A 23,776-nucleotide genomic window follows, 5' to 3' on the forward strand; every position below is an offset into this window, starting at 1 on the left:
AAAAAACTGTAAAACATGTATAATGTTATCTCTCATAGATTGTGATTTTTTTTTTGCTTTTATTTATTTATTTGAGACAGAGTCTCGCTCTGTGCCCAGGCTGGAGTGCAGTGGTGCAATCTCGGCTCACTGCAAGCTCCGCCTCCCGGGTTCACACGCCATTCTCCTGCCTCAGCCTCCCAAGTAGCTGGGACTATGTGCCCGCCACCACGCCTGGCTAATTTTTTTTTGTATTTTTAGTAGAGACGGGGTTTCACTGTGTTAGCCAGGACGGTCTCAATCTCCTGACCTCGTGATCCTCTCGTCTCGGTCTCCCAAAGTGCTAGGATTACACGCATGAGCCACCTCGCCCAGCCCCTGCTTTTATTTTTAAAATTATTTATTTATATTTTGAGACAGGGTCTCCTCTGTTGCCCAGGCTGGAGTACAGTGGTGTGATCATAGCTCACTGCAGCCTTGAACTCCTGGGCTCAAGTGATCTTCTAACCTCAGCCTCCTGAGCAGCTGGACTACAGGTGTGTGCCACCACACCTGGCTAGATTGTGATTGTTAACACTCCAGGATCTATACTGCATTCTAGGCCTCTTTATTTGCAGCATGCATGTACATAAACACAAGAGTTGAGGTCTTCAGGTCCTCCAGCCTAACTTAAAAACCAAATGGCTCTCCTTTTTCCAAAAAGCTGAATTTTATATAACTATTTGAAAGAAGGGTTCCCGGCCAGGCACGGTGGCTCATACCCGTATTCCCAGCACTTTGGGAGGCCGAGGCAGGCGGATCACTTGAGATAAGGAATTCGAGACAAGCCCTGGCCAACATGGTGAAATCCCGTCTCTACTAAAAATACAAAAAAATTAGCCAGGTATGGTGGCATGCACCTATAGTCCCAGCTACTTAGGAGACTGAGGCATGAAAACTCCTTGAACCCAGATAGCGGAGGTTGCAGTGGGCTGAGATCACACCACTGCACTCCAGCCTGGGCGACAGAACGAGATTCGGTCTCAAGAAAATAAAAAAAAAGAAAGGGTTCTGGGGGCGGGAGTGAGAGATGCCAAGTCTAAAGAATGTTTGCAAATCACTGACTCGGAGAATGATATCTATGTGGTTGAATAACATTCCATTGTATGAATGTTCCATTATTTATTTATTATTAATATTCTATTATTTATTTATTATCCCCTATTATGTTTAATAACACATAATTGAAAACAATCTTCTAAAAAACACAAACCATACTTAGAGTCCCCCTCAATATCTCTACCTCTGCATCCACTCCCCTCTCCAGAGGTGAATAATGTTACCAATTTGGTAGATGTTCTTTCATAAATGTTATGTGTTTATATACACATATATATGGACACCAATATGGCTTTGCTTCTTCCATAAGTGAAACTGTATCATCATATTTTTCATCTTGCTTTTTGCACTTAATAACATGTCTTATATACTACTCAATGTCAATACATAAAGATCTGTGACCTTATCCCCCGAAATACTGAATTACATGTACTTCCCTTAATGTACCACTATGCCCTGTGCCCTGACAGGCAAACACTTACTCTTCCTTCAAGGGGTATCACTGCCATGAAACCTTTCCAGACTATCCTCTCCTCCTCTGTGTTTTCTCCTTACTATACTTACTTATTTGCTTCTGACTCCCCATTTAACTTCAAGTTCTGTGAGGATATAGAATAGTTTCCTCACATTTATATCCTAGTGCCTACCACAGGGCCTTGCACATAAGAGAACTTTTTCAGTATTTGCTCTACGATGATATGTAATCAAGTCCTACCCTTTTTTTTTTTTTTTTTTTTTTTTTTTGAGACAGAGTTTCACTCTTGTCACCCAGGTTGGAGTGCAATGGCATGATCTCGGCTCACTGCAACCTTTGCCTCCTGAGTTCACGCAATTCTTCTGCCTCAGCCTCCCAAGTAGCTGGGATTACAGGCACACGCCACCACGCCTGGCTAATTTTTGTGTTTTTTAGTAGAGATGGGGTTTCACCATGTTGGCCAGGCTGGTCTCGAACTCCTGACCTCAGGTGATCCTCCTGCATTGGCCTCCCAAAGTGCTGGGATTACAGGCGTGAGCCACTACACCCGGCAAGTCCTACACTTTCTTTTAGAGATCCACAGAGGCACAAGTGGCAACGCAGAACCCCTCACCTTGACATTATTACCTAACAGTTCTTATACGTTTGTTTAGGAGAGCTCTCCTCATAATTCTGTGGCTATCAAAAATGATTTGGTGAAGATTACACAGCAACAATGACAAATGGTTTAAGATACATTATTAAGTGAATAAAAGTTAAATTTCTTTTACACAGAGATAGTTACCTTATCAAAACATACATATAAAGAAGACTAGAGTGGAATTAGGACTGACATCTCTATTTTCCAATTTTTGGGGTCTTTTTAGTTAAAAGGGGGATCCTTATAATTAAGAATAATCATTATCCAAATTCTAAAATTTATGAGGCTGTAAGCTAAAAATATTCACCACTTACATAGCATCCCTACTAACATCTCTCCCTACCAAATCGATCAAGTTCTTTGTGGGTCAGTCCCCTCCTAACCGTCTGATGCAAACAGTTGAAAGGATAATGCAAATCAAAGTAAATGAGGAAATCTGTCATAAGGGTCAGGATTCTCTAACATCAAAGAAAATGATGGAGGACTGCTTACCTCATGCTAGAAGCCACAGACAAATGAGGATCTGGTACAGTTACAACAGCGCAAGAGAGAATTACAAAAGATAATGGCAAGAAAGGCATTTGAAAAGAGAATGATTTGAATAGCAAAAGAATGTAATCCCTTGGGAAAAATAAAGCCTGAGTATACTTAAAAAAAAAAAAAAAGCCCTCTTTATGATTGTGCTAGCAAGTTATATGTGAAGTAACAGATGTTAGATTGTACTATCACAATTTTTCTTTTTTTTTGAGATGGAATCTCACTCTGTCACCCAGGCTGGAGTGCAATGGTGCGACCTTAGCTCGCTGCAACATCTGCCTCTCGGGTTCAAGGGATTCTCCTGACTCAGCCTCCTGAGTAGCTGGGACTAAAGGCACCTGGCTAATTTTTGTATTTTTGGTAGAGATGGGGTTTCACTATGTTGGCCAGGCTAGTGTCAAACTCCTGACCTCAAGTGATCCGCCCACCTTAGCCTCCCAAAGTGCTGGGATTACAGGCATGAACCACCGCACCCTGCCCTATCACAAAATTTTGTTGGAAAAATTATGCCCCCAAACCAAATACTTGATTTTACTCTTTATTCATTTAAAAAAAATTCACAGAGGTTTCAGTGCTGGATAAAATGAAATAAGCACACTTCACCTGTTACCACTAAAGGTAATTCTAAAACCCAGGGATAGCTATTTGAGGACTCTAAAAAATAACTAGTACTAGGCAGATTAGGGAAGAAAACCAGGATTCAAAGTACCACTGAACTAATAATGAGTTCAGCATTGATTTTTCTTCTAGTATTCCCTAGAGTGGTCACAATGTAGCTTAAAATCCACAAGTGTCCATAGATGTGGACAGGGAGAGCTCCAGGAGAAACCAGTTTTGTTCTGGCCTGAGGAGTAAGAGACGTGACTCCAAAAACTCAGAGAGTGTATAGAAATCCCCCACTTTTCTTCCTTTTCCTTTTTTCTGTTCTCTTATATGCCAGCCAAAAGCAAACTTTTAGTGGCGCAGTGGCAATAGGAAAATAGCAGGAAACTAAAACTGTGAATGATGGGAACCTTCCTCTCCAATCAGAGGAGCAGTGGTCTCAGGAGGGTAGGGTGAGTCCCCAATGCTTTTTTTCTCTCTGTGTCCTCCTACTGCTTGGCCCTAGCCTTGGGCACAGTCACAAAAAGTGCATAGCGGAGTTGGGCAATTAAAGCCCTGGCTCTAGCTCATGACTGTAATCCCAGCACTTTGGGAGGCCAAGGCCGGCAGATCGCTTGGCCCAGGACTTCGAGACCAGCTTGGCCAACATGGCAACTCCATCTCTACTAAAAATACAAAAATTAGGCTGGGCGCGGTGGCTCAAGCCTGTAATCCCAGCACTTTGGGAGGCCGAGACGGGCGGATCACGAGGTCAGGAGATCGAGACCATCCTGGCTAACACAATGAAACCCCGTCTCCACTAAAAATACAAAAAAATTAGCCGGGCGTGGTGGCGGCGCCTGTAGTCCCAGCTACTCGGGAGGCTGAGGCAGGAGAATGGCGGGAACCCGGGAGGCGGAGCTTGCAGTGAGCCGAGATCGCGCCACTGCACTCCAGCCTGGGCGACAGAGCGAGACTCCGCCTCAAAAAACAAAAACAAAAACAAAAACAAAACAAAACAAAAAAACAAAAATTAGCTAGGCTTGGTGGTGTGTGCCTGTAGTCCCAATGACTCTGGAGGCTGAGGCGGGAGAACTGCCTGCCACCAGGAGTTTTGGCCTGTAGTGTGCTATGACTATAGGATGTCCACACTAAGCTCGGCATCAATATGGTGACCTCCTGGAAGCGAGGGACCACCAGGTTGCCTAAGGAGGGATAAACCAGACCGGGTCGGAAACAGAGCAAGTCAAAACTCCCGTGCTGATCAGTAGTGGGATTGCGTCTGTGAAAAGACACTGCATTCCGCCTGAGCAACACAGCGAGACCCCATCTCTTAAAAATAAAAAGAAACAAAGAAAACCCTGACTTTAGGGCAGAAGAACTGAAAAGGGGGTGGTCCAATAAACCAGAAGTACTGAAGAGATCACAGAGAGGGAGCAGCTCAAGAAGTAACCCTAAAGAAAGGTGTTTATGAACACTTGTGCTCACTCATGAGCTGCACATGCATAGATCTGATGATACTAAACAGCAGCCCACAGACTCTGAGATCTGAATTAAGAGATACCATGGCCCAAGTCTCAGACTGGCCACTAGGTGGTATACACACAGGATGGATCCAAATAAGTCCCGACATTGAAACTACAGGTCACAGAAAAACGGTGAAAACTGGTGGCCTAAACCTAAATGTCTCCTAAAAACTAAACTACAGGTTGAATATTCCTGATCTGAAAACCTGAAATCAGAAGTGCTCCAAAATCCAAAACTTTCCAAACACCAACATGATGCTCAAAAGAAATGCCCAATGGAGTATTTTGGACTTCAGATTTGGGGATTAGGAATGTTCAACCAGTAAGGACAAGGCAAATATTCCAAAATTTCAAAAATCCAAAATCCAAAACACCTTTGGCCCCAAGCATTTTGGATAAGGGATACTGAACGTGTATCAATACTCCCCATAATACTGAAACAAGAGCAAGAGCCTCAGAAAATAATAATCAAAATGTCCAAGATATGATCCAAAAATACTTGATATGGGCAGAACCAGCAAAAATTTAATGTTTTATTCAAAAAAACAATCAACAGATGCCAGTGCCTAGATGATATTTATGTTGAAATTATCTGACGAAGACTTTAAATAAGCTATTATAAAAATGGTTGAAAGTGGCCGGGCGCGGTGGCCCACGCCTGTAATCCCAGCACTTTGGGAGGCCAAGGCAGGCGGATCATGAGGTCAGGAGATCAAGACCATCCTGGCTAACATGGTGAAACCCCGTCTCTACTAAAAACACAAAAAATTAGCCAGGCATGGTGGCGGGCGCCTGTAGTTCCAGTTACTCAGGAGGCTGAGGCAGGAGAATGGTGTGAACCCAGGAGGCAGAGGTTACAGTGAGCCGAGATCACACCACTGCACTCCATCCTGGGTGACAGAGCGAGACTGTCTCAAAAAAAAAAAAAAAGATTGAACGTAATCATAATACTTTTGAAACAATGAGGTACAAAGTCTTAGCAGGCCACCGGTGGCTGATGCCTTTGGGAGGCTGAGGCAGGTGGATCACTTGAGGTCAGGAGTTTGAGACCAGCTTGGTCAACATAACACAACCCCGTCTCTACTAAAAACACAAAATAAATAAATAAATAAGTCGGGCATGATGGCACAAACGTGTAGTCCCAGCTACTTGGCAGGCTGAGGCATAAGAATCGCTTGAACCCAGGAGGCAGAGGTTGAAGTGACTCCAGATCACGCCACTGCACTCCAGCCTGGGCAACATGGTGAGACAGGAAATGGAAATTTTAGAATTTCCATTGCAAATGGCTCACACCTATAATCTCAGCAGTTTGGGAGGCCATGGCAGGAGGAGTGCTTGAGGCCAGGAGTTTGAGACCAGCCTGGGCAACATAGTGAGACTCAGTAACTACAAAAAAAAATTTTTTTAATAGAGCTTAAAAATACAATAACCAGCAGGGCGCGGTGGCTCACGCCTGTAATCCCAGCACTTTGGGAGGCCAAGGCGGGCAGATCATCTGAGGTTGAGTTCGAAACCAGCCTGACCAACATGGAGAAACCCTGTCTCTACTAAAAATACAAAATTAGCTGGGTGCGGTGGCGCATGCCTGTAATCCCAGCTACTCAGGAAGGCTGAAGCATGAGAACTGCTTGAACCTGAAAGGCCGGGGTTGTGGTCAGTCGAGATTGCACCACTGCACTCCAGCCTGGGCAACAAGAAAGAAACTCGGTCTCAAAAAAAATAAATAAATAAAAATAACCAAACTGAAAAAAAAATCTGTGGATCAACTCTTCAGCGAATGGAGATGACAGAGGAGTAACACAGCAAAGCTGACGACTGATTAATAGAAATTATCCAGGGAGAAAGATAATTAACAAAAAAAGAACAGTCTCAGGGATACATGGGATAATACCAAAAGGCCTAACAATGGTGTCATTGAAGTCATATAAGGAAAGGAGAAATATGTAGAGCAGAAAATCAATTTTAAGAAATAATAGGGCTGGGCGTGGTGGCTCACGCCAGCAATCTCAGGACTTTGGGAGGCCAAGGCGGGCAGATCACGAGGTCAGGAGTTCGAGACCAGCCTGACCAACATGGTGAAACTCCATCTCTACTAAAAATACAAAAATTAGCTGGGCGTGGTGGTGCACACCTATAGTCTCAGCTATTCAGGAAGCTGAGGCAGGAGAATTGCATGAATCCAGGAGGCAGTGGTTGCAGTGAACTGAGATTGCACCATTGCACCCCAGCCTGGCTGACAGAGAGAGACTCTGTCTCAAAAAAAAAAAAAAAAAAAGGAAAGAAAGAAAGAAAGAAAGAAAAGAAATAATAGCGGCTGGGCGTGGTGGCTCATGCCTGTAATCCCAGCACTTTGGGAAGCTGAGGCGGGTGGATCACCTGAGGTCAGGAGTTTGAGACCAGCCTGGCAAATGTGGTGATACCCCATCTCTACTAAAAATACAAAAAAGTAGCCAGGCGTGGTGGCGGACACCTGTAATCCCAGCTACTCAGGAGGCTGAGGCAGAAGAATCACTTGAACCCGGGAGGCGGATGTTGCAGTGAGCCGAAATCACACCACTGTACTCCAGCCTAGGCAACAAGAGTAAAACTCCGTCTCAAAAAAAAAAAAAAAAAAGAAAAAAAAAGAAAAAGAAAAAAAAGAAAAGAAAAGAAAAAAAGAAAGAAAGAATAGCCAGCCAGGCGCAGTGCCTCATTCCTGTAATCCCAGCACTTTGGGAGGCCGAGGCAGGTGGATCACTTAAGACCAGCATGGCCAACAAGGTGAAACCCTGTCTCCACCAAAAATACAAAAATTAGCCAGGCGTGGTGGCAGGTACCTGTAGTCCCAGCTACTTGGGAGGCTGAGGCAGGAGAATCCCTTGAACCCGAGAGGCAGGGGTTGCAGTGAGCTGAGATTGTGTCACGGCACTCCAGCTTGGGTGACAGAGTGAGACTCTGTATCAAAAAAAAAAAAAAAAAGAAACAGTAGCTAAAAACTCCCCAAATTTAGTGAATGACAAACAGAGATGCAAGAAGCTCTAAACAGGATAAATTCAAAGAAATCCATGCCAAACACATCAGTGGCAAATTCTACCAAACAATTAAAGAAGAAATAACACCAATTCTACAAAATCTCTCCCAATAATAGAAGAAGAAAGAACTCTTGCCAACTCATTTCATTAACTCCGGCATTACCTTGATAATAAAACCAGACTAAGAACAGCACAAAAAAATTATAAATCAATATCCTTCATGAAAATAAATGCAAAAATACTCAACAAAATACCAGCAATTCAAATCCAGCAAGACATAAACGGACTAATATACTACAATCACATCCTGGGAATATAAGGATGGTTGAATATTCAAAAATCAATCTAAAATATTAATGGACTAAAGAAGAAATACAACATGATCCTATCAATATATGTGGAAAAATGCAATTGGCAAAATACACCATCCATTCATTATAAAAACAGTCAGGAAACTAGGAACAGAAGATAACTTTCTCAACCTAATAACATGCACAAAAACTACAGCTAATATCCTATTTAATGAAGACTGAATGCTTTCTCTAAAGATCAGGAACAAGATAAGAATATATATTCTTAGCATTTGTATTAATATCATTTGGAAATCCTAGACAGTGCAGTAAGTCAAGAAGAAAAAGGCATGCAGATGGGAAAATAAAATAAAACGGTCATTATCCACAGACAATATGATCACCTACACAGAAAATCCCAAGAAATCTACCAAAAAACTCCTAGAAGTAATAAGTGCGTTTAGAAGAGTCATAGAATACAAGGGCAACATTCAAAAATCAATTGCACTTCTATATATTAGCAATGAACAATTAGAAATTAAAAAACCAAAATATCCTTTATAATAGGTGTCACAAATATGAAATAAGTATAAACATTTTGTATATGTACAGAAGTTGTATGCTAAAAACTATAAAACTTTCAGTTGATGAAAAAAATCAAAGAAGACCTAAATAAATAGGCAAATAATATTCATGGATTCAAAGGCTCACCAAATTCATCTATATATTTAATGCGGTTCCAACAAAAATCACAGCAGGATTTCTTTTTTGTAGATATATAGACAAGATTATTCTAAAATGTACATGGAAAGGGAGGAGGTTCCAAGATGGCCAAATAGGAACAGCTCCAGTCTACAGCTGCCAGCATCAGCGACACAGAAGATGGGTGATTTCTGCATTTCCAACTGAGGTACTGGGTTCATCTCACTGGGGTTTGTCAGACAATGGGTGCAGCCCACGGAGCAGGGTTGGGCATCACCTCACCTGGGAAGTGCAAGGGGTCAGGGGATTCCCTTTCCAAGCCAAGGGAAGCCATGACGGACGGTACCTGGAAAATCGGGACATTCCCACCCTAATACTGTGCTTTTCCTATGGTCTTAGCAAACGGCACACCAGGAGATTATATCCCATACCTGGCTCAGAGGGTCCTACGCCCATGGAGCCTTGCTCACTGCTAGCACAGCAGTCTGAGATCGAACTGCAAGGCAGCAGCGAGGCTGGGGGAGGGGTGTCCGCCATTGCTGAGGCTTGAGTAGGTAAACAAAGTTGCCTGGAAGCTCGAACTGGGTGGAGCCCACCGCAGCTCAAGGAGGCCTGCCTGCCTCTGTAGACTCCAACTCTGGGGGCAGGGCATAGCTGAACAAAAGGCAGCAGACACTTCTGAAGACTGATATGTCCCTGTCTGACAGCTTTGAAGAGAGTAGTGGTTCTCCCAGTACGGAGTTTGAGATCTGAGAACGGGCAGACTGCCTCCTCAAGTGGGTCCCTGACCCCCAAGTAGCCGAACTGGGAGGGAGACACCTCCCAGTAGGGGCCAACCAACACCTCATACAGCCGGGTGCCCCTCTGAGACAAACCTTCCAAAGGAAGGATCAGGCAGCAACATTTGCCGTTCTGCAATATTTGCTGTTCTGCAGCCTCCGCTGGTGATATCCAGGCAAACAGGGTCTGGAGTGGACCTCCAGCAAACTCCAACAGATCTGCAGCTGAGGGTCCTGACTGTTAGAAGGAAAACTAACAAACAGAAAGGACATCCACACCAACACCCCATCTGTACATCACCATCATCAAAGATCAAAGGTAGATAAAACCACAAAGATGGGGAGAAACCAGAGCAGAAAAGCTGAAAATTCTAAAAATCAGAGCGCCCCTACTCCTCGCCAGCAACGGAACAAAGCTGGACAGAGAATGACTTTGACGAGTTGAGAGTAGAAGGCTTCAGACGATCGGTAATAACAAACTTCTCCAAGCTAAAGGAGGATGTTCGAACCCATTGCAAAGAAGCTAAAAACCTTGAAAAAAGATTAGACGAACAGCTAATTAGAATAAGCAGCATAGAGAAGACCTTAAATGACCTGATGGAGCTGAAAACCATGGCACAAGAACTACGTGACACATGCACAAGCTTCAGCAGCCGATTCGATCAAGTGGAAGAAAGGGTATCAGTGATTGAAGATCAAATGAATGAAATGAAGCGAGAAGACAAGTTTCGAGAAAAAGAGTGAAAATAAATGAACAAAGCCTCCAAGAAATATGGGACTATGTGAAAAGACCAAATCTACGTCTGATTGGTGTACCTGAAAGTGACGGGGAGAATAGAACCAAGTTGGAAAACACTCTTCAGGATATTACCCAGGAGAACTTCCCCAACCTAGCAAGGTAGGCCAACATTCAAATTCAGGAAATACAGAGAACGCCACAAAGATACTCCTCAAGAAGAGCAACTCCAAGATACATAATTGTCAGATACACCAAAGTTGAAATGAAGGAAAAAATATTAAGGGCAGCCAGAGAGAAAGGTCAGGTTACCCACAAAGGGAAGCCCATCAGACTAAGAGTGGATCTCTCAGCAGAAACCCTACAAGCCAGAAGAGAGTGGAGGCCAATATTCAACATTCTTAAAGAAAAGAATTTTCAACCTGGAATTTCATATCCAGCCAAACTAAGCTTCACAAGCGAAGGAGAAACAAGATCCTTCACAGACAAGCAAATGCTGAGAGATTTTGTCACCACCAGGCCTGCCTTACAAGAGCTCATGAAGGAAGCACTAAACATGGAAAGGAATAACCAGTACCAGCCACTGCAAAAACATGCATGCCAACTTCTAGAGACTATCGATGCTAGGAAGAAACTGCATCAACTGATGAGCAAAATAACCAGCTAACATCATAATGACAGGATCGAATTCACACATAACAATATTAACCTTAAATGTAAATGGGCTAAATGCTCCAGTTGAAAGACACAGACTGGCAAACTGGATAAAGAATTAAGACTCATCGGTGTGCTGTACTCAGGAGACCCATCTCACGTGCAGACACACACATAGGCTTAAAAAAAAAAGGGATGGAGGAAGATCTACCAAGAAAATGGAAAACAAAAACAGCAGGAGTTACAATCCTAGTCTCTGATAAAACAGATTTTAAACTAACAAAGATCAAAAGAGACAAAGAAGACCATTACATAACGGTAAAGGGATCAAATCAACAAGAAGAGCTAACTATCCTAAATATATATGCACCCAATACAGGAGCACCCAGATTCATAAAGCAAGTACTTAGAGACCTATAAAGAGACTTAGACTCCCACACAATAATAATGGGAGATTTTAATACCCCACTGTCAACATTAGACAGATCAATGAGACAAAGTTAACAAGGACATCCAGGAATTGAACTCAGCTCTGCACTAAGCGGACCTAACAGACATCTACAGAGCTCTCCACCCCAAAACAACAGAATATACATTCTTCTCAGAACCACATCACACTTATTCTAAAACTGACCACATAGTTGGAAGTAAAGCACTCCTCAGCAAATGTAAAAGAACAGAAATTATAACAAACTGTCTCTCAGACCACAGTGCAATCAAACTAGAACTCAGGATTAAGAAGGTCACTCAAAACCACTCAACTACATGGAAACTGAACAACCGGCTCCTGAATGACTACTGGGTACATAATGAAATGAAGGCAGAACTAAAGATGTTCTTTGAAACCAATGAGAACAAAGACACAACACACCAGAATCGCTGAGACACACTTAGAGCAGTGTGTAGAGGGAAATTTATAGCACTAAATGCCCACAAGAGAAAGCTGGAAAGATCTAAAACTGACACCCTAACATCACACTTTAAAAAGCTAGAGAAGCAAAAGCAAACAAATTCAAAAGCTAGCAGAAGGCAAGAAATAACTAAGATGAGAGCAGAACTGTAGGAGATAAAGACACAAAAAAACCCTTCAAAAAATCAATGAATCCAGGAGCTGGTTTTTTGAAAAGATCAACAAAATTGATAGACCGCTAGCAAGACTAATAAAGAAGAAAAGAGAGAAGAATCAAATAGACGCAATAAAAAATGATAAAGGAAATATTATCATTGATCCCACAGAAATGCAAACTACCGTCAGAGAATACTATAAACACCTCTATGCAAATAAACTAGAAAATCTAGAAGAAATGGATAAATTCCTGGACACTTACACCCTCCCAAGACTAAGCCAGGAAGAAGTTGAATCCCTGAATAGACCAATAGCAGGCTCTGAAATTGAGGCAATAATTAATACCCTACCAACCAAAAAAAGTCCAGGACCATATGGATTCACAGCCGAATTCTATCAGAGGTAAAAAGAGGAGCTGGTACCATTCATTCTGAAACTATTCCAATCAACAGAAAAAGAGGGAATCCTTCCTAACTCATTTTATGAGGCCAGCATCATCCTGATACCAAAGCCTGGCAGGGACACAACAAAAAAAGAGAATTTTAGACCAACATCCCTGATGAACATTGATGCAAAAAATCCTAAATAAAATACTAGCAAACCGAATCTAGCAGCACATCAAAAAGCTTATCCACCACGATCAAGTTGGCTTCATCCCTGGGATGCAAGGCTGGTTCAACATACACAAATCAATAAACGTAATCCAGCATATAAACAGAACCAAAGACGAAAACCACATGATTATCTCAATAGATGCAGAAAAGGCCTTCAACAAAATTCAACAGCCCTTCATGCTAAAAACTCTCAATAAACTAGGTATTGATGGGACGTATCTCAAAATAATAAGAGCTATTTATGACAAACCCACAGCCAATATCACACTGAATGGGCAAAAACTGGAAGCATTCCCTTTGAAAACTGGCACAAGAGAGGGATGCCCTCTCTCACCACTCCTATTCAACACAGTGTTGGAAGTTCTGGCCAGCGCAATCAGGCAGGAGAAAGAAATAATGGGTATTCAATTAGGAAAAGAGGAAGTCAAATTGTCCCTGTTTGCAGATGACATGATTGTACATTTAGAAAACCCCATCGTCTCAGACCAAAATCTCCTTAAGCTGATAAGCAACTTCAGCAAAGTCTCAGGATACAAAATCAATGTGCAAAAATCACAAGCATTCCTATACACCAATAACAGACAAACAGACAGCCAAATCATGAGTGAACTCCCATTCACAATTGCTTCAAAGAGAATAAAATACCTAGGAATCCAATTTACAACGGATGTGAAGGACCTCTTCAAGGAGAACTACAAACCACTGCTCAGTGAAATAAAAGAGGACACAAACAAATGGAAGAACATACCATGCTCATGGATAGGAAGACTCAATATTGTGAAAATGGCCATATTGCCCAAGGTAATTTATAGAGTCAGTGTCATCCCCATCAAACTACCAATGACTTTCTTCACAGAATTGGAAAAAACTACTTTAAAGTTCGTAAGTAATCAAAAAAGAGCCTGCATTGCCAAGACAATCCTAAGCCAAAAGATCAAAGCTGGAGGCATCACGCTACCTGGCTTCAAACTATACTACAAGGCTACAGTAACCAAAAGAGCATGGTACTGGTACCAAAACGAAGATATAGACCAATGGAACAGAACAGAGCCCTCAGAATTAATAGAACACATCTACAACTATCTGATCTTTGACAAATCTGACAAAAACAAGAAATGGGGAAAGGATTCCCTATTTAATAAATGGTGCTGGGAAAATTGGCTAGCCATAAATAGAAAGCTGAAACTGGATCCATTCCTTACACTTTATACAAAAATTAATTCAAGATGGACTAAAGATTTAAATGTTAGACCTAAAACCATAAAAACCTAGATGAAAACCTAGGCAATACCATTCAGGACATAGGCATAGACAAGGTCTTCATGACTAAAACACCAAAAGCAATGGCAACAAAAGCCAAAATTGATAAATGGGATCTAATTAAACTAAAGAGCTTCTGCACAGCAAAAGAAACTACCATCAGAGTGAACAGGCAACCTACAGAATGGGAGAAAAGTTTTACAATCTACCCATCTGACAAAGGGCTAATATCCGGAATCTACAAAGAACTTAAACAAATTTACAAGAAAAAAATCAACCCCATCAAAAAGTGTGCAAAGGATATGAACAAACACTTCTCAAAAGAAGACATTTATGCAGCCAACAGACACATGAAAAAATGCTCATCATCACTGGCCATCAGAGAAATGCAAATCAAAACTACAATGAGATACCATCTCACACCAGTTAGAATGGCAATCATTAAAAAGTCAGGAAACAACAGGTGCTGGAGAGGATGTGGAGAAAGAGGAACACTTTTACACTGTTGGTGGGACTGGAAACTAGTTCAACCATTGCGGAAGACAGTGTGACAACTCCTCAAGGATCTAGAACTAGAAATACCATTTGACCCAGCCATCCCATTACTGGGGATATACCCAAAGGATTATAAGTCATGCTGCTATAAAGACACATGCACACGTATGTTTATTGCAGCACTATTCACAATAGCAAAGACTTGGAACCAACCCAAATGTCCATCAATGACAGACTGGATTAAGAAAATGTGGCACACATACACCATGGAAATACTATGCAGCCATAAAAAAGGATGAGTTCGTGTCCTTTGTAGGGACATGAATGAAGCTGGAAACCATCGTTCTGAGTAAACTACTGCAAGGACAGAAAACCAAACACCACATGTTCTCACTCGTAGGTGGGAATTGAACAATGAGAACACTTGGACACAGGGTAGGGAACATCACACACTGGGGCCTGTCATGGGGTGGGGGGACAGGGGAGGGATAGCATTAGGAGAAATACCTAATGTAAATGATGAGTTAACAGGTGCAGCACACGAACATGGCACATGCATACATATGCAACAAACCTGCACGTTGTGCACATGTACCCTAGAACTTAAATTATAATAAAAAAAGTAATTAAAAAAATAAAATTTATATGGAAAGACAAAGGAACAAGTATAGATAACACTGAAAAATAATAAAAGTTGGCTGGGTGCAGTGGCTCATGCCTGTAATCCCATATTTTGGGAGGCCAAAGCACGAGGATTGCTTGAGCCCAGGAGTTTGAGACCAGTTTGGGTAACATAGTGAGACCTTATCTCTACAAAAAATTTAAAAATTAGCCAGGCATGGTGGCACACACCTGTGGTTCCAGCTACTTGGGAGGCTGAAGCAGCAGGATCACTTGAGTCCAGGAGGTTGAGGCTACAGTGAGCCATGTTTGTGCCACTGCACTCCAGCCTGGGCAACAGAATGAAACTCTGTCTCCAAATGAATGAATGAATGAATTAATGAATATGGTGGAATCGCTAACCAATTTTAAGACTTATTATAAAGTTACAGTAATCAAGATAGTGTATTACTGGTAAAAGGATAGACACATAGATCAACTGAACAGAACAGAGTCCAGAAATAGACCAACGCAAACATGGTCAACTGATTTTTAACAAAAGTACAAAGGCAGTTCCATGGGGAAAAGATAGTCTTTTCAACAAACTGTGCTGAAACAATTTGACATCCACATGAAAAACACAACCTCTCATATTTTATACAGAAATGAACTAAATATGGATGATTTGTTCTAAAATGTGAAGTATAGAACTATGTAATTAACAAAGAAAAGCATGCCGGGCGTGGTGGCTCATTCCTGTACTCCCAGCAATTTGGGAGACCTAGGCGGATGGATCACCTGAGGTCAGGAGTTCAAGACCAGCCTGGCCAACAAGGTGAAACCCCAGCTCTACTAAAAATACAAAAGATCAGCCAGGTGTGGGGGCGTGTGCTTGTAATCCCAGCTACTCCGGAGGCTGAGGCATGATAATTGCTTGAACCCAGGAGGTGGAGGTTGCAGTGAGCCAAGATAGTGTCACTGCACTCCAGCTTGGGTGACAGAGTGAGACTCCATCTCAAATAAATAAATAAATAAGAAAGAAAAACAGAAAGTAGAAGTGAGGTGATGAAGGGAACATCATTATTTGGAAAGCCTCACATTAAGACGCACACATTGTGCTGCTGCTACAGCTCTAACACCTGCCACTTTCAGAAGTCAATGTGTGGCAAATGTCGCTACCCTCCCAAGCATAAAATAAAGTATAACTAGAGTGCCAAGGCTAAAAGACAAAATACCACCAGGAGTGGTATAATTAGGTAGCTAAAAATTGCATACCATGAATTCAGGCACGTACTCTGTGAAGGAATAACACCTATACCCAAAGGGGCAGCTGTAGCAGCATCCAGTTCATTTTAAGAATTTCAATGATTGGTCACGCAATAAATGTTTTGCTTTTTCTCTTTTTGAGATGAAGTTTCACTCTTGTTGCCCAGGCTGGAGTACAATGGTGTAATCTCGGCTCACTGTAACCTCCACCTCCCGGGTTCAAGCGATTCTCCTGCCTCAGCCTCCCGAGTAGCTGGGATTACAGGCACGCGCCACCATGCCCAGCTAATTTTTTGTATTTTTAGTAGAGCTGGGGTTTCACCATGTTGGCCAGGCTGGTCTCGAACTCCTGACCTTAAGGTGATCCACCCACCTCAGCCTCCCAAAGTGCTGGGATTACAGGTGTGAGCCACTGCACCTGGCCAATGTTCTTCTTTTTCAAAAATATTTTTAAAAAAGAAAACAGAAGAAAATAGTCATGCCTGCAGTTGGGCAAAGAGTTCTTAGACATCACACCAAAAGCATGGCCCATAAAAGATAAACGCTAATGAAAATTGTAAAACTTTGCTCTGCAAAAGATGCTGTTAAAAGAAAAGACAACTACAGACTGGGGGAAAATATTTGCAAACCAGGTATCTGTCAAAGCACTCATACGCATTATAAAGAACTCTCAAAACACAACAGTAAGTAAATGAACAAACCAATTTAAAAAAACAGGCAAAAGACTGTTCATGAACAAACCATTTGCCAAAGAGGATATATGCATGAAGTATGCTCCGGACAAAAATGTTGGCCAGGCGCGGTGGCTCACACCTGTAATCCCAGCACTTTGGGAGGCTGAGGTGGGCAGCTTGCTTGAGCTCAGGAGTTTGAGACCAGCCTAGGCAACACAGCGAAACCCTGTCTCTACGAAAAGTATAAAAATTAGCCAGGCATGATGGTGTGCGCCTGTAGTCCCAGCTACTTGGGAGGCTGAGGCGGGAAGACTGCTCAAGCCCGGGAGGCGGAGGCTGCAGGGAGCCGAGATCATGCCACTACACACCAGCCTGGGCAATAAAGTGAGACTGTGTCTCAAAAAGAAAAAAATGTTCATCATTAGTCACTTGGGAAACATAAATTAAAACTATGACGAGCTACCACTACACACCTATTAAAACAGTTATAAAAAACACTGACAATCTGTTGTATAACATGGTGGCTACAGTTAATAACAAGATATTATATTTTTGGAAATTACTAAAAAAGTAGATTTTAAGTGTTCTCACCACAACAAAATGAAAAGCATTTGAGGTAATATATATGTTAATTAACTTGATTTAGCCATTCTACGATGTATACATATTTCAAAACATGTTGTATGCAATAAATATATATAATTTTCATTTGTCAGTAAAAAAAAATAAATGGAAAAAAACCTGACAATACCAAATGCTGGTAAGGAATGGAACAGCTACTTTGGCAAGGTCTTATAAATTTAAACATACACTTACCACATGACCCTGAAACTCCACTTGTAGGTATTTACACCAGGGAAATAAAAACTTATGTTCATACAAAAACCTGTACACAAATGTTTATAGCAGCTCTATTCATAACACCATAAAGTGAAATCAATCTAAATATTCTTTAAGGGGTGAATAGATAAACAAACTGGCATATCCATACAATGGCTATTATTCAGCAATAAAAAGGAATGAATTATTGATACAGGTAACATGCAACAACTTAGAAGAATCTCAAAGGTATTATGTTGAATTAAAGAAGCCATTCTCAAAATATCACGTACTGGGCTGGGCGTGGTAGCTCACGCCTATAATCCCAGCACTTTGGGAGGCCAAGACAGGTGGATCACCTGAAGTCAGGAGTTCAAGACCAGCCTGGCCAAAATGGTGAAAACCCCTCTCTACTAAAAATATAAAAAATTATCCAGGTGTGGTGGTGGGCGCCTGCAATTCCAGCTACTCTGGAGGCTGAGGCAGGAGAATCGCTTAAGCCAGGGAGGCGGAGGTTGCAGTGAGCCGAGATCACACCATTGCACTCCAGCCTGGGCAACAAGAGCGAGGCATCATGTCAAAAAAAAAAAAAAATCACATACTGTATGATTCATGTGATATTCTTTAGAAGACGGAACCATAGTAACAGAAGATGAACTGGTGGTTGCCAGGGGTTAAAGGTAGGTTTGGGTGTTATTACAAAGGGATAGCATGTTTTTTGGGGTAGTACAACTGTTCTGTATTCTTATTGTGATGATGGTCATATAAATCAATACATGTGTTAAAATTCACAAGTCGGCTTGACTGTATGTTAATTTTAAAAATAAATGAGAAATTCAAATTGAAAATATAAATCAAATTGTTAAAAATTAACTTATTTTCATAATTTAAAATTTCATTTTGTAGAATAAAATCCCAGTTGAGCTCTTTTTCCACTATTAACAATGAAATTTTCATTCTTGTTTTATGTAGACTCACTTTAAGTAGTCTTTTTTCTTTGCCCATTATCTTCCATTGAGCAAGAACTCCTTTATGTTAAGATACACAGATGCTCCTTGATTTATGATGGGGTTATGTCCCAATAAACCCATCACAAGTTGAAAATATAGGTCGACAATCCATTTAATACACCTAGCCTACTGAACATCATAGCTTAGCCTAGCCCACCTTAAATGTGCTCAGAATACCTTACATTAGCATACAGCTGGGCAAAATCATCTAACACAAAGGCTATTTTATAATAAAGTATTGAATATCTCATGTAATGTACTGAATACTATACTGAAAGTGAAAAACAGAATGGGTATATGGGTGCTCAAAGTACAGTTTCTACTGAAAGCATATTGCTTTTGCACTACTGGAAAGCAGAAAAATGTTAAGTTGAACCAACATTAAGTGAGGGATGCGTACATTTTTAAAAATTTACTTTCAAATTTTTTGGGGGGAAAGACAAAGTCTTGCTATGTTGCTCAGGCTAGTCTCAAACTCCTAAGCTCAAGTAATCTTCCTGCCTTGGCTTCCCAAAGTGCTGGTATTACAGGTGTGAGCCACCATGTGTACACTGAAACAAAAAAAAGACTAGAAGGACATATGTCAGAGTGGTAACTATAGCAAGCTGTTTATGGGTAATGAGATTTTATGTGATTTGTTTTCATTTTCTAAATTTTCTAGAATGGGCTTGTATTACTTTACTGATTTATTTTTTTTAAGATGAAGCTTCACTCTGTCACCCAGGTTGGAGTGCAGCAGCGCAATCTCGGCTCACTGCAACCTCCGCCTACCAGGTTCAATCAATTCTTCTGCCTCACCACATCCAGCTAATTTTTTGTATTTCTAGTAGAGATGGGATTTCACCATGTTGGCCAGGCTGGTCTTGAACTTCTGACCTCAAGTGATCCACTCACCTTGGCCTCTCAAAATGCTGGGAGTACAGGCGTGAGCCACTGTGCCCGGACTAGAATAGGCTTATATTACTTTAATCATCAGTAGAAAAAAAGGTAAAGGACACTTCAATCCAGGCTGTGTGATGTTTTTTAAAGGAAATTTTGGAGCTCTGGTTTGTAAGCATGGAGAAGACAAGCAGCTAGGAAAACTTAGGTGTCACAGAAAAGATCAGGGACCTGTTGGTGTTGCTGAAGAAGGTAAGAAAATTGAGGACTCTTAGGAAGGGGAATGCTAACTTACCTGAGACTGTTTGAAAACATCCTTCCCAACTACATCCAGGTTTGAGGGATCTTTGATGGAACTGACATATTCAGAAACAGCCTTGATCACCACATCACAGGGAGGAAGAACCAGCTGATGAGCTCGAACCTAGAAAAGGCAAGATAAGCAAGGGACGCTGACATCAAAGATGGATCACTAAGAAAAAGGGTGAAGTTGAGGGGGGATATGGAATCCAAATTTGGTAAATCCACAGAGAGACAATTAAAATATTTTCTTTAAAAATAGTTTCACCCCTTCATTCTCAGTACAGAACATTTGGAAAACATGGAAAAGTATAAAGCAATAAAAACATATCATCTATCTTCCTACAGAGATAACTACTGTATATGACACTCACAATTAATCAGGCTTCCTTTCATGAGACATTTTGGCTTTTTTGCTATTAAATATAATATTATAATGAGTTGACAACATTTGGATTCTGATTTGAACTAATCACAAAAAGCCATTTTAAGACAATCAGGAAAATCTGAAAATGGACTGGATATTAAGATGATACCAAGAAATTAGCATTAATTTTTGTCAGGAGTAATAATGGCATTATGCTTATGTAAGAAATCACCCAAGTATTTTAGAGATGTGTACTGAAGAATGTGAAAGGGATTTGCTTTAAAAAAACATTAGCAACTACAAGAAAACCCAGAAAATGTGGCAAAATATTGGTAACTGTTGGATCTGGAAGATGTTATAATGGTGATTTACTATATATTATTTTTCCTGTTTTTGTGATGCCTAAACTTTTTTTTCTTTTTGTTTTTTTTTTTGAGACAGAATCTCACTCTGTCATCCAGGCTGGGGTGTACTGGTGCAATCTCGGTTCAATGCAACCTCTGCCTCCTGGGTTGAAGCGATTCTCCTGCCTCAGCCTCCCGAGTAGCTGGGATTACAGGCACACACCACCACTGGATTTGCTCATAAAATATTCCCACTCTGAGATTATACAAAATTTCCCTCGTGGTGCCGTCTATTATTATTATTACTATTATTTTGTTTTTGAGATGGAGTCTTGCTGTCGCCCAGGCTGAAGTGAAGTAGGGATTGTCTAGAAAACAATTATGTGCACACATGTGCAGTTCTTGAGTTCAAGTAATTCTCCTGCCTCAGCCTCCCGAGCAGCTGGGATTACAGGCACCTGCCACCATGCCCGGCTAATTTTTGTATTTTTAGTAGGGACAGGGTTTCACCATGTTGGCCAGACTGTTCTTGAACTCCTGACCTCAAGTGACCTGCCTGCCACGGCCTCCCAGAGTGCTGGGATTACAGGCATGAGCCACTGCACCTGGCCCTTAACACATTTTTAAAGAAAAAGTTTTTAATGCTTTCATAAATTATAGGTATGACGTCTTGCCCACTTTCCAATGATTTAATTACAAGCTTCCTCAAACTGTAATTACTGAGGCAGAGGGTATACATTTCCTAAAGGTTTCTGAATTTTTATAAATTGTTTTGCCAAAAGGCTTTATTATTCATTCCTTAAATATTTACTGCCTATGTGCCAGGCACTGTCCTAGGCACCAGGGAAACAGCAGTGAACAAGACAGACAAAAATCTCTGCCCTCACGGGAGCTTAAATTCTAGTGTAGATGTGTTGGGATAGGGTGAGGGGAGTTAAACAAACTAAATAAGTAAAATGTACAGTGTAGGCTGGGCGCGGTGGCTCACGCCTGTAATCCAGGCACTTTCGGAGGCTGAGGCTGGTGGATCATCTGAGGTCCAGAGTTCGAGACCAGCCTGGCCAACATGGTGAAACCCCATCTCTACTAAAAATACAAAAATTAACCGGTTGTGTACTAGATGTAGAGTACTAGATGTAGATAAGTGCTGTGGAGAGAAGAGTAGAGAAGAAGCTAGGGAATGCAAGTATGTATGTGCATACATGTGCACATAATTGTTTTCTAGACAATCCCTACTGCAGAAGTGTGTGCATATAATTTTTTATAGGGTGATCAAGAAAAGCCTCACTGAGAACAAAATTTTAGAAAACCTTCAGGAGTGAAGAAATAGCTATGAGGGGAAAAGTATTCCAAGTGGAGAGAATGATAAGTGCAAAGGTTCTAAGAGCAAAAGAAAGAAAGAAATCAGAGATACGAGAGGGGGCCAGACAGTAAAGGGCTTTGTAGGCCAGGCCATGGTAAGGATTGGGAGAGTGACATGAAAAGCTATTGGAGAATTTTTTTTTTGAGACAGAGTCTTGCTCTGCCACCCAGGAGGAAGTACAGTGGCATGATCTTGGCTCACTGCAACCTCTGCCTCCTAGGTTCAAACAATTCTCCTGCCTCAGCCTCCCGAGTAGCTAAGGTCACAGGCACGCAACACCAGGCCCAGCTAATTTTTTTTTTTTTTTTTTTGAGACGGAGTCTCGCTGTCGCTTGGAGTACAGTGGCATGATCTCAGCTCACTGCAACTTCCACCTCCTGGGTTCAAGCGACTTTTATGCCTCAGCCTCCTGAGTAGCTGGGATTACAGATGCGCACCACCACACCCAGGTAATTTTTGTATTTTTAGTAGAGATCAGATTTCACCATGTTGGTTGGGCTGGTCTCGAACTCCTGACTTCACGATCTGCCCGCCTTGGCCTCCCAAAGTGCTAGGATTACAGGCGTGAGCCACCACGCCGGCCATTTCTTAAGTTTTTAGTAGAGATGGGGTTTCACCACGTTGGCCAGGCTGGTCTCGAACTCCAGACCTCAAGTGATCCGTCTGCCTCAGTCTCCCAAAGTGCTGGGATTACAGGTGTTAGCCACAGTGCCCTGCCAAGGATTTTGAATGGAGAAGTGACAGGATCTCATTTTTTTTTTTTTAAAGGGTCGCTCTCCTGTTATATTGAGAATAAAATGGAGGTAAGGGGAAGAGTGTAAGTAGAAGACCAATAGTTAATAAGCTATTATAATAATCCAGGCAAGAAATAATGGTGCCTTGGTCAGGGCAGCAGCAGTGCAAATGGTAAGAAGTAGGTATATTTTGAAGGAAGAGCTGATGGTATTTGCTGACAAATGAGATATGGGGTATGGGAGAGAGAGGGGGAAGTCAGGATGACCCCCAAGGATTTCAACCTGAGAAAACGGAAGGATGGGCTGAGTACAGTGGCTCACGCCTGTAATCCAGCACTTTGGGAGGCCAAGGTGGGCAGATCACTTGAGCTCAGGAGTTTGAGACCAGCCTGGCCAACATGATGAAACCCTGTCTATACTAAAAATACAAAAATTAGTTAGATGTGGTGGCGCCCGCCTGTAGTCCCAGCTACTCAGGAGGCTGAGGCAGGAGAATCACCTGAATCCAGGAGGTGGAGATTGCAGTGAGCTAAGATTGTGCCACTGCACTCCAGCCTGGGCAATAAAGCGAGACTCCATCTCAAAAAAAAAAAAAGGAAAGAAAGAAAATGGAAGGAGGAAGCTGCCTTTAACAAAAATGAGGAAGGCTGTGGGAGAAACATGTTTAGGGAGAAGATCAGGAATTTTCACTTGAACATATAACTTTGAGATGCCTATTGGATATGTAAATGAAAATACTGAATTGGCAGTTAGATATTAGAATCTGGAGTTCAAGGGAGAGGTCAGAGCTGAAGACATAAAACTTAGGAGTCATCAATAGGCCGACGGTATTTAAAATCATAAGACTATATGAGATCAATCGTATGTGGAGATAGAAAAGAGAAGGGGCCGGGCATGGTGGCTCACGGCTATAATCCCAACACTTTGGGAGGCTGAGGTGGGAAGATCGCTTGAGCACAGGAGTTTAAGACCAGCC

At 41.7% G+C, this 23,776-nt stretch overlaps 1 protein-coding gene across 3 annotated transcripts in view; it reads right to left on the reverse strand.

The window, feature by feature from the left end:
* Positions 1-23,776, reverse strand: part of FAM120C (family with sequence similarity 120 member C) — a 120,255-nt gene that overhangs the window by 67,600 nt on the left and 28,879 nt on the right. For all 3 annotated transcript variants that reach the window (XM_005593672.5, XM_005593671.5, XM_005593670.5), the window contains exon 4: positions 19,988-20,116. In XM_005593672.5, coding sequence (XP_005593729.2) covers positions 19,988-20,116 — 129 coding nt within the window. The remainder of the gene's footprint in view (positions 1-19,987; positions 20,117-23,776) is intronic.

This window comes from Macaca fascicularis, chromosome X (assembly GCF_037993035.2).
Source record: "Macaca fascicularis isolate 582-1 chromosome X, T2T-MFA8v1.1".
NCBI lineage: Eukaryota > Metazoa > Chordata > Mammalia > Primates > Cercopithecidae > Macaca > Macaca fascicularis.